The sequence below is a fragment of the Equus caballus genome, chromosome 2 (genome assembly GCF_041296265.1).
Source record: "Equus caballus isolate H_3958 breed thoroughbred chromosome 2, TB-T2T, whole genome shotgun sequence".
Taxonomy (NCBI): domain Eukaryota; kingdom Metazoa; phylum Chordata; class Mammalia; order Perissodactyla; family Equidae; genus Equus; species Equus caballus.
The window spans coordinates 82,790,250-82,806,025 of record NC_091685.1 but is presented as its reverse complement, the minus strand read 5'-3'; the positions used below and the strand labels follow the sequence as shown (position 1 = coordinate 82,806,025).

Here is a 15,776-nt window from a genome sequence, read left to right as displayed (position 1 = left end):
AAAGTTTACAAGGAGTTAATGTCGGAAGTTTAATGATGGGAAAGAGATATTTTCTGTGGTCCCCATATAGACATACCTTGGAGATATTGTGGGTTTGGTTCCAGACCACCAAGATAAAGTGAATATCTCAAGAAAACAAATCACAAGAATTTTTTGGTTTCCCAGTGCGTATAAAAGTTCTGTTTACACTATACTGTAGACTATTAAGTATCCAGTAGCATTATTTATAAAAAAACAATGTGCATACCTTAATTAAAAGATAGATTTTTTGCTAAAAAATGCTAACCATCATCTGAGCCTTCAGCGAGTTGTAATCATTTTGCTGGTGTAGGGTCTTGCCTTGATGTTGATGGCTGATGACTTATCGGAGTGGTGGCTGCTGAAGCATGGGGTGGCTATGGCAACTTGTTAAAATAAAATAATGATGAAGTTTGCTTCATTGATTGATTTCCTTTCATAAGTGATTTCTCTGTGGCATGGGATGCTGTTTGATAGCATTTTATCATTTTAGTTTATTTATAGTAGAACTTCTTTCAAAATTGGAGTCAATCCTCTCAAACCATGCCGCTGCTTATTAACTAAATTTGTCATATTCTAAATCCTTTGTTGTCATTTCAACAATCTTCCCAGCATCTTTACCAGGAGTCGATTCCACCTCAAGAAACCAGCTTCTTTGCTCATCCCTAAGAATCAACTCCTCATCCATTAAAGTTTTACCATGAGATTGCAGCAATTCAGTCACATTTTCAGGCTCCACTTCTAATTCTAGTTCTCTTGCTTTTTCTGCCACATCAGCAGTTACTTCCTTAACTGAAGTCTTGAAGCCCTCAAAGTCAACTATCGTGATTGGAATAAACTCCTTCCAAACTCCTGTTAATGTTGATGTTTTGACCTCTTCCCATGAATCACAAATGTTCTTAATGGCATCTAGAAAGGTACATCCTTTCCAGAAGGTTTTCAGTTTACTTTGCCCAGATCCATCAGAGGAATCACAATCATTGGCAGCTATATTCTTACAAAATGTATTTGTTAAATAGTAAGACTTGAAATTCAAAATTCTTCCTCGATCCATGGGCTGCAGAATGGATGTTGTGTTAGCAGGTGTAGAATCAACATTCATCTCATTGTACATCTCCATCAGAGCTCTTGGGTGACCAGGTGCATTGTCAATAGCAGTAATATCTTGAAAGGAATCTTTTTTTCTGGAAAGTAGACCTCAATAGTGGGCTTGAAATATTTCCATAAACCATGTTGTAAACAGACGTGCTGTCATCCAGGCTTTGTGGTTCTATTTGTAGAGCCCAGACAGAGTGATTTAGCATCATTCTTAAGGACCCTTTGATTTTTGGAATGGTAAATAAGCATTGCCTTCACCTTAAAATCACCAGTTGCATTAGCCCTTAACAAGAGAGTCAGCCTATCCTTTGAAGCTTTGAAGCCAGGCATTGTCTTCTCTACCTATGAAAGTTCTAGATGACACCTTTTTCCAATATAAGGCTGGTTTGTCTACATGGAAAAACTATTGATTAGTTTAGCCACCTTCTCTAATTATCTCAGCTAGACCTTCTGGAGAACTTGCTGCAGCTTCTGCATCAGCACTTGCTGCTCCACCTTGCACTTTTATGTTATGGACATGGCTTCTTTCCTTAAACCTCATGAGCCAATCTCTGCTAGCTTAAAATTTTTTTTTCCACAGCTTCCCCACTTCTCTCAGCTTGCATAGATTTGAAGAGAGTTAGAGCCTTGCTCTGGATTAGACTTTGGCTTAAGAGAATGTTGTGGCTGGTTTGATCTTCTGTTTTTTGTTAATACGGTTGAGAGGATTCTGACTCTTGTCGACCCTATGCACAGCAGTACAGAACCTTGTCTGGTCTTTTTGTGCCATCTTCTCATCCTTTGGTGCTGTACTAGACAATGTATTCATGGATTTTCATGGCCAATTTTTTTCAGAAGTGGGTGGCTAGGACTTTCTTTCTAGTCTGTCTTAGTCTGGAAGCTCTGCTGAAACCTGTCCACCATGGGTGACCCTGCTGGCATTTGAAATACTAGTGGCATAGTTTTCAGCATCACAGCTACACACTGCCACCACAGTATGACAACCAACAGATAGAGGATGTGGTTCCTTGACCAGGAAACAAACCTGGACCTTGGTGGTGAGAGTACCAGATCTTAACCACTAGACCACCAGGGCTGGTTTGATCTTCTATCCAGACCATTAAAACTTTCTCCATATCATCAGTAAGGCTGTTGTGCTTTCTTATCATTCATGCGTTCACTGGAGTAGCACTTTTAATTTCCTTAAAGAGCTTTTCCTTTGAATTCACAACTTGGCTGTTTGGCACAAGAGACCTAGCTTTCAGCCTGTCCCAGCTTTTGATACGCCTTCCTCACTGAGCTTAATCATTTCTAGATTTTGATTTAAAGTGAGAGATATGTGACCCTTTCACTTGAACACTTAGAAGCCATTGTAGGGTTATTAGTTGGCCTAATTTCAATATTGTTGTGTCTCAGGCAATAGGGCGGCCTGAGGAGAGGGAGAAAGATGGGGGAATGGCCAGTCAGTGGAGGAGTCAGAACACACATAATATTTATTGATTAAGTTCTCTGTCTTATACGGGCACAGTTCATGATGCCCCAAAACAATTACAATGGTAACATCAAAGATCACTGATCACAGATCATCATAGCAAATATAAAAATAATGAAAAAGTTTGAAATATTGCGAGAATCACCAACTGTGACAAAAAGACACAAAGTGAACAAATGCTATTGGAAAAATGGCATCGATGGACTTGCTCGACACAGGGTTGCCACAAACCTTGGATTTGGAAAAAACGCAATATCTGTGAAGCACAGTAAGGTGAAGAGCAATAAAACAAGGCATGCTTGTATTTTGAGGCCAGGATTGCTTGGTGATGCAGCTTTCACTAGCTTTTACACAAGCTGCAAAGGAGCTGTCACCGGTCCTGCAGTAAAGTGAATGGCAATTTATAAATATAAAAAATGTAAAACAAAAGCAAATCATGACCTGTTCTTTTTCTGCCTTTCTACTAAATAACCATGTAAAGTTCTCAAGACTCTATCAAGTATGCTCCATTAGCAGCATCAATGAGCAGAATGACCCAAGAGAGCAAGATGCACATTGGATGCCCCATCAGCATTGTTATTGGCTTATATCATCTGGTCTTGTAATAAAAAGTGGAATAATCAGCAAGTTACTTACACCCAGGAGATTATCATTTCTGCTGTTTGACCTGAAGTGTCTTTTAAAAGGACTTGACTTTGCTGGGTTTCTCAAAGTTGATATTAAATATTTAATTAAAGTAGAACTCAGCGAGAGCATCTTTACTCCTTTGCAATCAGTTTTGAGTTTTAAGGCATAAATACAATTCTAATATTAGTTAGCATAATCATTCAGAAATTTATGAAAGTGTTTCCTGAGGTAGTTGTGTGGGTCATGAAGCTAGAGGTGAAACTGACAGCTTTTCTCCTCCTCTGCCTCCAGAGATGACGTAGGAAAAGATTGTCTATATAGATGGTGCTGGTGTTATCTAACTCATTTTAGAAAGTTGTCTTTGGAATTATTTCCAGAGCTTATGACACATTATTTGGATATTCTCAGTGATAGTAAATCTTCCATCTTTGAGGATGGATATAAATTATTAGGGAAAGGGCTTGCAATTTTGGAAGCGTTGCTGGGGAATAAGGTAGAGATCAAAGTGAATAATTTCATTTCTGATCAAATGAGGAGTAATTTCAAAGCAATACAACTAATTTTCTTGTGTATTATATCGATAGGCTCATGTATCTGTGCTATATTGGGGAAAGCACCAAGATTAGAATACAGACACTCTTGTGCATTTTGGGAATGGAGTGTTAGAAGTTTAGCACCAAGTTTTTTCATCTTGAGATGGTCACTGCACACTGGGCAAGCAAAGTAGCTTAGTTCAAGTCAGCGTTCTGACTGACTCCTGGTTGTAAATCTCAGAGATGTCTTTATCACGCTTAGGGACAGGGACAGCAACTAATCTAAGGTAAAGAGAAGGGAATGAGCCATGTTAACCAAATGATTATTAACTGCATGTATAACAAAGGGCCATTAAGAGAGAAATATCCAGAAAAATAGAGGATATAGACAATTGAATATGTGTCATGAAGAGATAAAGGATAAGAGAAAAGGGTTGAGAGAGACCAGGATTATTCAGGAGAGAAAGGCTATTGTTATAAAATTGTGTTCATTGGAGAACTGGCTGAATTGCCTGGAAAAAAGTGCCTTCTGTGTTAGGTGAATTGTAATTTCTTATGAAGTCTTGTTCAGCTTGTGCCTGTTGTTGGGCCAAGGCCAAGTGTTTCCAGATGGCCGTGATAACCAAGAGGCCCCTTGACAACTCTCTCCAGAGTCTAAAACAAATGGAGAATGAAAGGTATGTCTCCTCATTAAGCTTGTCTATGTATTTAAACAGTGGCATCCTTTATCAAGCATTCTGTTGATGCTGTGGCTGCTGTTCCCATCACAGAAGCTATTTCACTTAACATGAGAAGAAGAGATCTCGTTAATAAATCATATTGTATGATATCCCTATAGTATCCAGATGACATACCCACACTTTGCAGGAAGTGAAATAAAATAGACTCACAATTTTACAGCAATTTCTTTTTATGTCATATGAAATCAATTTCTAAACAAATTTAAGATTTAAGATATACATGTCAGTATACATCTATCCATGTATAAAATAAGAAATCACTGCAAAGTTTTCCTAGAAAGGTTTTAACAATGAAAGAACATTTTCATGTATGTGCAGAATGTGCATAGTCAAACTCATTAAAGGTTATCTTCAACTTCTGCACTCAGACAAGGACAAAAATATGAACATGAATAAAAGGCAGGACTCTCATCTTTGCTTTATGTTAAAGTGTGAAATAAATATAAAGAAATATATTCAGTTGTTTTCTGTGATATATTAGTCTACTCTGCGGAAGGTTGGCAATAAAGGAGGAGGTGTCAATTGATATCTTGCACAGACATAATCTAAAAATCCCAGAAAACTTCTTACATTAGAAAGACAGAAGTGAGTTGAAGATCAGTCAATATTTAAAAGAAAAAGGGAATGTTTGATGAATATGGGCCACCCAAAGAAATAGCCAATCTTGCTTCCCTCTTATTTCATATCATGCAATAGTCACTAAAACTTATTACCTATTATTTACTAAATGTCTGGAATTGACTATTTGAATCTGTATATATTTTAGCCGTGCTTTATTCATGAAACAAATCTGTTTTTCTACAGACCATCTATTTTTGTGAAGGAAATAAAACAATAAGATAGCGTTGGTCTTATCCTTTAAATGAAAGTTAATTAATTTAAAAGTATGTTTGGTATTATGCTCTGAGTTGTTAGATTATGTTATATTTCTATTTCTAAAAAATAGAAGAGGGGAGAACTCTTCCAAACACATTTACGAGCCCAGCATTACTCTGATGCCAAAACCTGACAAAGATATCACAAGAAAAGAAAATTACAGGCCACTATCCTTGATGAACATAGATGCAAAAATCCTCAACAAAATATTAGCAAACTGGACTCAACAATGCAGTCCTGTGCCACATAAGGATGTTTTGGTCAATAATGGACCTCATATATGATGGTGGTCCTGTAACATTATAATGGAACTAAAAAATTCCTGTCACCTAATGATGTTGTAACTATTGTAACGTCATAGTGCAATGCATCACTCATGTGCTTGTGGTGATGCTGGTGTAAACAAATCTACTGCACTGCCAATCAGAGAAAAATATAGCACATGCAGTTGTGTATGGTACATAATACTTGACAATAAAAATAAATGTCTGTGTTACTGGTTATGTATTTACTATACTATACTTTTTATCGTTATTTTAGAGTGTACTCTTTATACTTTCGAGAAAAATAGTTTGCTGTAAAACTGTGTGCTGTGTTATGCTGGCAGCAGCCTCACACATCTTTTGTTTACCATGTCTCTTGATTGCATCATTTTCTTTTGTGCTTGGTTTGATCTTGTATTGCTTTGTACATCATGGCCCCTAAGCATACAAAATCCATTGCTAATGTCCGTAAGTGGCCACATCAAGTGATTGACCTGGAAACAAAATTAAAAGTAACTACTAAGGGAGAATCAGTGTTTGTCAGTCAGGCAAGTCCCATTCCACCATAGCTATGATCTTGAAGAAAAAGAACAAAGTTTTGGAAGCTGTTAAATGATCTGCTTCATTTAAGGCAACCAGACTAACCAAAAATTGAGAAGGATCTATATCAGAAATGGAGAAACTTGTAGTGACCTGGAATGAAGACCAGACACAGAAGTGTATCCCTCTCAGCACCATGACAGTCATGGCCAAAGCAAAAGGTTTGTTTGCAATGTTGAAAGAAAAGGCTGGACCTGACTATGATGTTGAATTTACTGCTAGCTCTGGGTGGTTTAAACAACTCAGGAATCGTCATTCATTACATAATGTGAAAATGAGTGGGGAGTCTGTGAGTGCTGATGAGAAGGCAGTGAAGAATTTTTGGAAACTCTAGATTAGCTGACTGTGGAGGAAAATTACTTGCCAGAGCAACTATTCAACACGGATGAAACCTCTGTATTCTGGAAATGGGTGCCTGAAAGGACTTTCATCCATAAAGAGGCCAAGTTAATGCCAAGTTTCAGGGCTTTTAAGGACAGAATAACAGTCTTGCTTGGGGGCAATGTTTTGGACTCCAAATTGAAACCCTTTGTGATCTGGCACAGGGAGAACCCCAGGGCCTTCAAGCATATCAATGAGCACACACTGCCTCTGTACTACAAGAGCAATAAGAAGTCATGGATGACCTAGATTCTCTTCCATGATGCCCTCCTGAACTGCTGTGCCAGTGAAATGGAGAAGTACTTTTTGGAGAATAACATATCTTTCAAGATTTTGCTTATTGTTGATAACACTTCCAGATAGCCTCCTTTCATTGGTGATCTTCATGGCAATATGAAGATGGTGTTTCTCCCTCCAAACACCACCTCTTTGATCCAACCAATCGATCAAAGAGTTATAGCAGCTTGTAAGGCCTACTACCTAAGGAGAACATTTGCCCAGCTATTGCTGCACCTGAGGAAGAGACTGAGAAGACACTAATGCAATTCTGGAAGGATTACAACATCTGTGACTGCATCAAGAACATTGCTTGCACTTGGGGTGATGTCACCAAGAAGTGTACAAATGGCATCTGGAAGAAGACCCTCACCAGGTTCATCCGTGATTTCAAAGTATTTGCCAAGGATGAGAAGACTGTGATTGAGTTGGCAAACAACTTTACCTGGGTGTGGATGAGGATGACATTGAGGAGCTCCTAGAGGCGGTTCCTGAGGAATTGACTAACGAGGAGTTGTTGGAACTGGAATGGGAACAAGTAGCTGAAGAGGAGACAAGAGAAAAGGAAACTACAGGAGAAGAAAACCTCCAAGAAAACTCACAATGAAAGTTTAGCAGAAGCTTTTTCAGACCTCAACAAGCTCCTTACAACATTTGAAAACATGGACCCCAACACCAAAAGGTTTTTATTAATAGAGAAGAATGTTCATGGTGCATTATCTACTTACAGGTAAACCTATGATGAAAAAAGGAAAGAAACCAAACAAATCACCACTGATATATTTCTGAAAAGAGTGATTAATCCTCAAGATGAATCACCTACCTCAGGCAGGTCCTTCAGAGGGTATTCTAGAAGAAGATAAGAGGAGATGACAGCTCCATGCATGTTATTGCCTCTAAAGACATTCCAAGGGGAAAGATATGGAGGTGGAAGACAGTGATATTTATGATCTTTACCCTGTGTAGGCCTAGGGGTAATGTGTATGTTTGTTTCTTAGGTTTTAACAAAAGGGTTTAAAAAGTAAAAAAAAAATTAACAAGTAAACAAAAGCTTATAGAATAAGCCTATAAAGAAGGAAAATATTTTTGTTCAACTGTACACTGTATTTGTGTTTTAAGCTGTGTTACTACAAAAGAGTCAAAAGTTAAAAAACTAAAAAGTTTATAAAGTAAAAAAGTTATAGTAAGCTAAGGTTAATTTATTATCAAAGAATGAAAAACGTTTTTTATAAATTTAGTATGGCCTAAGTGTATGGTGTTTATAAAGTCTACAGTAGTGGACAATAATGTCTCAGGCCTTCACATTCACTCAGCATGCACTTACTGACTTTCCCAGAGTGACTTTCAGTCCTGAAAGCTCCATTCATGGTAAGTGCCCTATACAGGTGTACCATTTTTTATCTTTTATACCATATTTTTACTGTACCTTTTGTTTAGATATGCAAATACTTACCATTGTGTTACAATTGCCTACAGTGTTGAGTAGAGTAACATGCTGTACAGTGTTGTAGCCTGGGAGCATTACGCTATACCATATAGCCTAGGTATGTAGTAGGTTATACTGTCTAGGTTTGTGTAAGCACACTTTATGGTGTTCACACAATGCCAAAATAGCCTAACAAGACATTTCTCAAAACATATCCACGTGGTTAACTGATGCATGTGTACATGAAAAGGATCATACACCATGAGCAAGTGAGATTTGTTCCAGGGATATAAGGATGGTTCAAAATGCACAAATCAGTCAAGGTGATACACCACGTTAACAAGCTGAACAATAAAAATCATATGATCTTCTCAATAGATGCAGAAAAAGCATTTGGCAAAATTCAACATCCATTTATGATAAAAACTCTCAACAAAGCAGATATAGAGGGAAAATACCTCAATAAAATAAAGGCCATATATGAAAGCCCACAGCTACCATCATACTCAATGGTAAAAAGCCAAAAGCTTTTCCTCTAAGATCAGCAATAAGACAATTATCTCCATTGTTACTTGACATAATGTTGGAAGTCCTAGCCAGAGCAATTAGGCAAGAAAAGGAAATAAAAGGCATCCAAATTGGAAAAGAAGAAGCAAAATTGTCTTTATTTGCAGGTGATATGATACTATACATAGAAAACCCTAAAACTCAATCAAAAAACTGTTACAACTAATAAACAAATTCAATAGAGTTGCATGATAGAAAATCAATACACAAAAATCTGCTGCATCTATACACTAATAGTTAACTAATTGAAAAAGAAATTAATAAAACAATTCCATTTATAATTGCACTAAAAAAGAATAAAATACCTAGGAATAAATTCAACCAAGGAGGTGAAAGACCTGTGTATTGAAAACTGCAAGAGATTAATGAAAGAAAGTGAAGTGAAGAAGACACAAATAAATAGAAGGATATTCTATGCTCATAGATTGGAAGAATTAATATTGTTAAAATGTCAATACTACTCAAAGCAATGTGTAGATTCAATGCAATCTCTATCAAAATTCCAATGGCATTTTTCACAGAAATAGAACAAAAAATCCTAAAATTTGTATGGAACCACATAAGACCCCAAATAGCCAAAGCAATCTTGAGAAAAAAGGACAAAGCTGGAGGCATTACACTCCCTGATTTCAAACTATATTATAAACCTATAGTAATTAAAACAGTATGCTATGAGCATAAAAACAGACACATAGATCAGTGGAACAGAATAGAAATCCCAGAAATAAACTCATGCATATATGGTCAATTAATTTACAACAAAGGAGCTAAGAATATACAATGGGGAAAGGACAGTCTCTTCAATAAATGGTTTTGGGAAAATTGAACAGCCATATGCAAAAAAGAATGAAACTGGACCACGATCTTACACCATACACGAAAATGGATTAAAGATTTGAATGTAAGACCTGAAACCGTAAAACTCCTAGAAGAAAACACATAGGCAGCAAGCTCCTTGACAAAGATCTCGGTAATGAGTTTTTGAATGTGACCCTAGAAGCAAAAGCAACAAAAGCAAAAATACACAAGTGGGACTACATCACCCTAAAAAGCTTCTGCACAGCAAAAAAACCATCAACAGAATAAAAAGGCAACTGAATGGGAGAACATATTTGCAAATCACATATCTGATAATAGATTTATATCCAAAATATATAAAGAACACATACAACTCAATAGCAAAAAGCAAATGATCCAATTAAAAAATGGGCAGATGATCTGAACAGCCATTTTTTTCTGAACAGCCATTTTTTCAAAGGACACATATAGATGGCCAATGGGTGCATGAGAAGTTGTTCTACATCATCAATCAGGGAAATGCAAATTAAAACCACAATGAGATGTCACCTCACACCTGTTAGAATGGCTATTATGAAAAAGACTAGAAATAACAATTGTTGGAGAGGATGTGAAGAAAGGGGAATATTTGTAGAGTGCTGATGGGAACTTAAATTGGTGCAGCTGCTATGAATATCTGTATGGACATTCCTCAGAAAATTAAAAATAGAACTACCATATGGCTCAGCAATTTCACTTCTGGGTATTTATCTGAAGAAAATGAAAACACTGACTCAAAAATATATATGCACCTCCATGTTCATTACTACATTATTTGTGATAGCCAAGATATGGAAACAACCTAAGTATCCATTGATTAATGAGTGGATAAAGAAATTATGGTATGTATGTACACAATGGAATATTATTCACCCATAAAAAAGAATGGAACTTGCCATTTGCAACAACAAAGATGGACCTTGAGGGCGTTATGCTAAGTGAAAAAAGTCAGATAGAGAAAGACGAATACCCTATGATCTCTCTTCTATGTGGAAACTAAATAAAAAAAATCCTCATAGATAGAGAACAGATGGGTGGTTGGCAGAGGTAGGGGATGGGGAGGGTTGGAAGGAGTGGGTGAACAGTTTTTTTTTAATGGAAAAAATTAGAAAAACATTATTCTTGTCATATTGTGGAGGACTGAATGGAAGGAGCATAATTAGATGGAGAAAAGTTGGGTAGGTATTCCAATAATCCAAGTGAGAAACACAGTATTATCCATTAGCTAAGAGCATGGACTCTGAATCCGGACTGCCTCGATTTGAATACAGCATCTCTCACTTACTAGTTGTGTGACCTTAGGTAGCTCACTTAACCACCCTATGTTTCAATTTTCCTATTCGTAATTTGGGAATAATAATAGTTTCTCCCTCCAAGGTTATCATGGGGAATAAACAAGTTAATACTGTAGAACGTTCCAGGCACAAAGCAAGATAATGTCTGTATATGCTGTCAGTGAACATTAGGATGGTTGGAATGGAGATAGAAACAAGAGGACCACATTTAAATATATTTAGGTATTAGAATGAACATGACTTAGTGATGGTCTGTCTAGGAGGGGAGGGTGTGGGAGAAGGTAGTGTCATATGCCATTCACTGAAATACAAATATTGGTAGAGGACAAGGGATTGTGGGAGCTATAGGGATTTTCAAAAGAAATACAGTTTTTTTAAGAATGATGGTCCTAAACCAAAAATATTTTGGTGATTTCTTTTTGTTTTGTAGAGAGTAGAACATATGGGGTAAGTTAAGTCCATGGGAAAGATTAAAATTAGGAGCTCTGAGTTTCATTTAATTGCTACTTTTCCGAGTGACACCCTATTTTTCTTTCAATTTGTTGATTATTTTGTATTTTATATAAAAGGGCATTAAGTTTCAAGCAAATCCATGTGATTGTATGCCAATTTCAGTGCTTTATCCTCTCTGTTTTCCCTATTCTAGTTTGCTCCCAGTTTTCAAGAGGAGTCTATGCTATTTTTGGATTTTATGACAAGAAGTCTGTAAATACCATCACCTCGTTTTGTGGAACGCTCCATGTCTCGTTCATCACTCCCAGCTTCCCAACAGATGGCACACATCCATTTGTCATTCAGATGAGACCTGACCTCAAAGGAGCACTTCTTAGCTTGATTGAATACTATCAATGGGACAAGTTTGCGTACCTCTATGACAGTGACAGAGGTAAGTAACCATATCCCTATGTCTTTGTAATGGGTCAAATTCAATGCCTACCCTCGACACATATGTGTTGTTATAGAGCTACACAGATGTATTAGGGTCCGAGAGCCACTTGGTTTAATTTTGCTATGTAAATCAATGCCATTCGAAACCTGGGAAATATATTTAGAGTAAAACAAAAAGAAGTTGTGAATGTACGATGACAGACATAGACTGTGTCAATCCAATGCCTAAATGTTCAGTTGTAATGTAAAAAGCACCTTTTGGCATCGGTAGCTGAGACCCTATGGTGACTGTGTTACTAGTCCAAGGGCAGTGAAGTGGCTGCCTTGAAAATCGGTTTACGTAAAATTTGAGTAAATATATAAATAAGAACTACAGAAATTTATAATTATTAAATATTTTCACATGCAAAAGTTTTATCAGGCAGGTACAATTATTATTAGCCTTGCTTTAAAATGAGATTCCTGAATCTCAGAGAAGTTAAAGGACTTGTTGATGATTTACTCATGTGTGGTACAGCTGAATATGTGTCTTCTGACAACAGACCCATGCTGTTTTCACAATTCTATGTAACTGTTTATGATGATATGTTTTTGATTAGCATGCCAATTAGAGTCTTGGCTCTAATTAAACTAAGGTTTTTTTTGCGGGAGAGGGGATACTTCCTTTGTGTTTCCCATATCCCTTGTTGGAAAGTTTAGTATTAGCAGACTTGTCTGACTTAACGCATCATCCCAAGTGTCTTAACCATTCCTGGGTCCATGATTCAGCTTCAGTGGGTCTGTGTACTTCCTAGAATTGTATGAACTTTTTGTGCACGTGTTTGTCTTTGTATTTTTCTAGAGAGAGTATCCATAACCCAACTCGAAAGAATTGAGGACCACTATTGTAAGAGTACCTAAGTAGCAAACTGTGCTTCTTTCAGCAGTTTGTTTCTTGGAATATTAAAGGTTCAGATGAAAACCAGAAGCCTGTTTCCACCAAGAGAGGGCACCTTGTTAAACCTCAAGGACAGACAAGAAGAGAGCCAGCCGTCGGTCAATTCTCCATTGATCAGTTTGTAGTATTGTACTGCAGCAGCCCCCAGTTAGGAGTGTTCAAGTAAGCTGTCTGGTGCTCTTCTCCATCCTCCCATTCCTGGGAATAACACTCAGTTAAAAACCAGTCAGCACTTTACAAGCTGAAAAATTTTGCTATGTCAGTAATTTTTCCCCCCTACTTTGAGACGGGAGAGCTTTTCTATTCCCATAGAGAAAGAAAAACTAAAACAGAACCATTTAGGGTAAATACGGATTCCAATGTGCTGGATGATTCTGAAGCATACGTCTTATTAATGTGATAAAAAAACTGAGCTTATTCATAGTCTTTCCTCTTGGTCTCTGCTAAGTCCCTCAGGACTCTCTTATATGAATAAACCTAGCCTGAAATTTGGAGGTATTCTTGATATCTCTTTCACCCTTGATCCTACTGATGTGATTTCTACCACCTAAATATATTTTATCCCTAGACACTCTTCTTGTTCATTGTCATGACTCGAGGCCAAGCCTCATCATGCGTTCATTTCCTCATCTCTCCATTTCCACATTTGTTTCTCTTTAAACTGTTTCCCACAGACTAGCCAGAATTTTAAAATGCTTTTAAATGCTTTTCTGAGCACATCATTTCCTTGCTTAAAACACTTCAATGGCTTCACGTTATAATGAGGATAAAATTGAAAATTCTAAACATGGCTTTAAGGTCTTATAGTATCTGGTTCCTGCCAATTTATGCTACTGTCCTGCTCATTCACTAAGCTAAATCCATCTAAATAACCTTCTTTCACGTTGTCAGATGCACCAAACTCTTTCACCTCAAAACTCTGCACATATCTCTAAATCTTACTCCTTCTTAACATCTCAGTTTATATAGCATTTCCACAGAGATGCATTTCATACCATTATTCTCTCTCAAAGCAATCTCTTCTTTTCCTACAAAGTACTTATCACAACTTGTAATTAATAGTGGTGTTCATTTTTTCCATGCAAGAAGTGCTATTGAGCTCCTACTGTGTTCCAGGAACTGTTTTAGTCACACAGGCTAAGCATTATGCTTTTTATTTAAGATCTGGCTGTAAGCCCCAGGAAGGCAATGCCCAGGCAGTACTCGGTACACTGGGTGTACAGTTCTTAACTGGAACAGAATTGATATTCAGTAAATAGGGTTAATAAATGAATGAGTTAAGCGTCTGCACATTTTAAATTTGAGATTATTTGAGAACCTTAATCTGGCTTGCTAAATTGAAGGATGAGGAAATGGATTCTCTTTACTGTTTGACAAAGTTGAAGGTGGCGTTTTTAGTTTACGGACATACTTCACCATCACTATGACTACAACTAGTTGAAACTGAACTTTTGAGAAAATTCAAATAGGTAGCAGCTGACATAAATAGAAAAAGAGAAACTCTAGTATTTGAAGAGAGATACTGAACAAGGAAAAGCTCTGGGACATGATCGGGTGAAGACGGATAGATTTATGTACTTGTGAAAAGATCTTGAGACATTTAAAAATGATTTTATTAATATTTTAGAAATATTAAATGACATTGAAGTGATGAGATAATCTCCAATCATTAAATTATACAAATTGATTTGAGTTCAAGTGCGTCTGTTGAGAGAACATCAAAGTAGAGTTATAGTATTAAGTAATTATATATTAAAGCCAAAAATTACCTTATGGATACATTTTTATGGTATTCTCAAATAGCTGCTCATGTTTAACATGAGAACTATTATACTGGCCTTTCATCTGAAACTATTTTCAGAGATAAATATGTAAGACTCTCAAAATACTGGCAAGAGACTTTACTTTTATGTAGTGTTTTACTTGACGCATGGAAATGGGATTTTTGCCCTCTGATTTTTCCTGGTTGATGTCTTAATTTATATTACTTTGCCATTATAGTACATTTTTAAAAGTTTATCCATGCATTCATCATGTGACCTGGTTTGTTTCCTTTGGTTCTTAACCCATTTCTCTTATACTTCAAGAAAGCACTCCTTATTTTAATGTTACATGATTTGAGAATGCATCTTTATCTATATTATACATGCTTTTAAAAACAGATCCCATGATTTCATTTTCTCAACTTACATCTCCACCTGCCTCAATTTTAAACAATATGGTCTGTCCTTGATATGACACTCTCTTCACTTTCTGGATTATATGTTTTTGTGTATTTTTTCACTTTTTAATAATCTTTACTTTTCTGAGAGTCTAGATAAGATAAACATACTGTTAAATTTTAAATTCAAAATATATAAATTGATGTTATTTTGAACAGCATGGCGCCCAAGCATGAAAATGGCTCTCCAACATTCTGTCCTGAATATGAACTAGATATAAAAATTTTTTATGCTTCTTCATTTCACTGCTCTTAACTAAGACTGCCAGTTAAACCATTCCTGCTTCCAGCTGTCCATCCAAATGCTGAGCAACAGGACCAGGAGACTACATCCCAATTGTAAACAAAGAAGGGCATGGATGCATCCTGGTCTTTGTATAGATCATCTTTGACTATTTTAAACTTACTGGTGAGAGGAGTCCTGAAACTGTTCAATTGGTACCGTGTAGCCTTTTAGGATGCTGGTGTCTTCTCTTTAGCTAAGCCATGTTGCATCAGCTGGCTACTGTTTAATGACCGAGTTCCCAGGGCACTCTCTACTTCATAGAGAGTAGTAGATCAATCTTCAATACATTTTGATCTATAGAGTAATGGGGTTAACTATATTAATGCATTAAATATAGATTTTATCTTTGGATATATGTGTACAAAATTTGAGGCAGGACTTAATCAAAATGTGGTTTTTATTTATTGGTCCCATGTCAATAACATAAGATAATACA

The 15,776-nt window shown here is 36.6% G+C and overlaps 1 protein-coding gene across 8 annotated transcripts in view; it reads left to right on the top strand.

Annotated features, from left to right (window-relative positions):
- The window catches only part of GRIA2 (glutamate ionotropic receptor AMPA type subunit 2), a 143,736-nt gene that overhangs the window by 69,511 nt on the left and 58,449 nt on the right, over positions 1–15,776 (top strand). For all 8 annotated transcript variants that reach the window (XR_011430172.1, XM_023626768.2, XM_023626774.2 and 5 more), the window contains 1 exon segment: positions 11,655–11,894. Coding sequence is in view for 7 of the 8 variants with exons in the window: in XM_023626768.2 (XP_023482536.1) it covers positions 11,655–11,894 (240 nt within the window). In the remaining variant the exon portion in view is untranslated.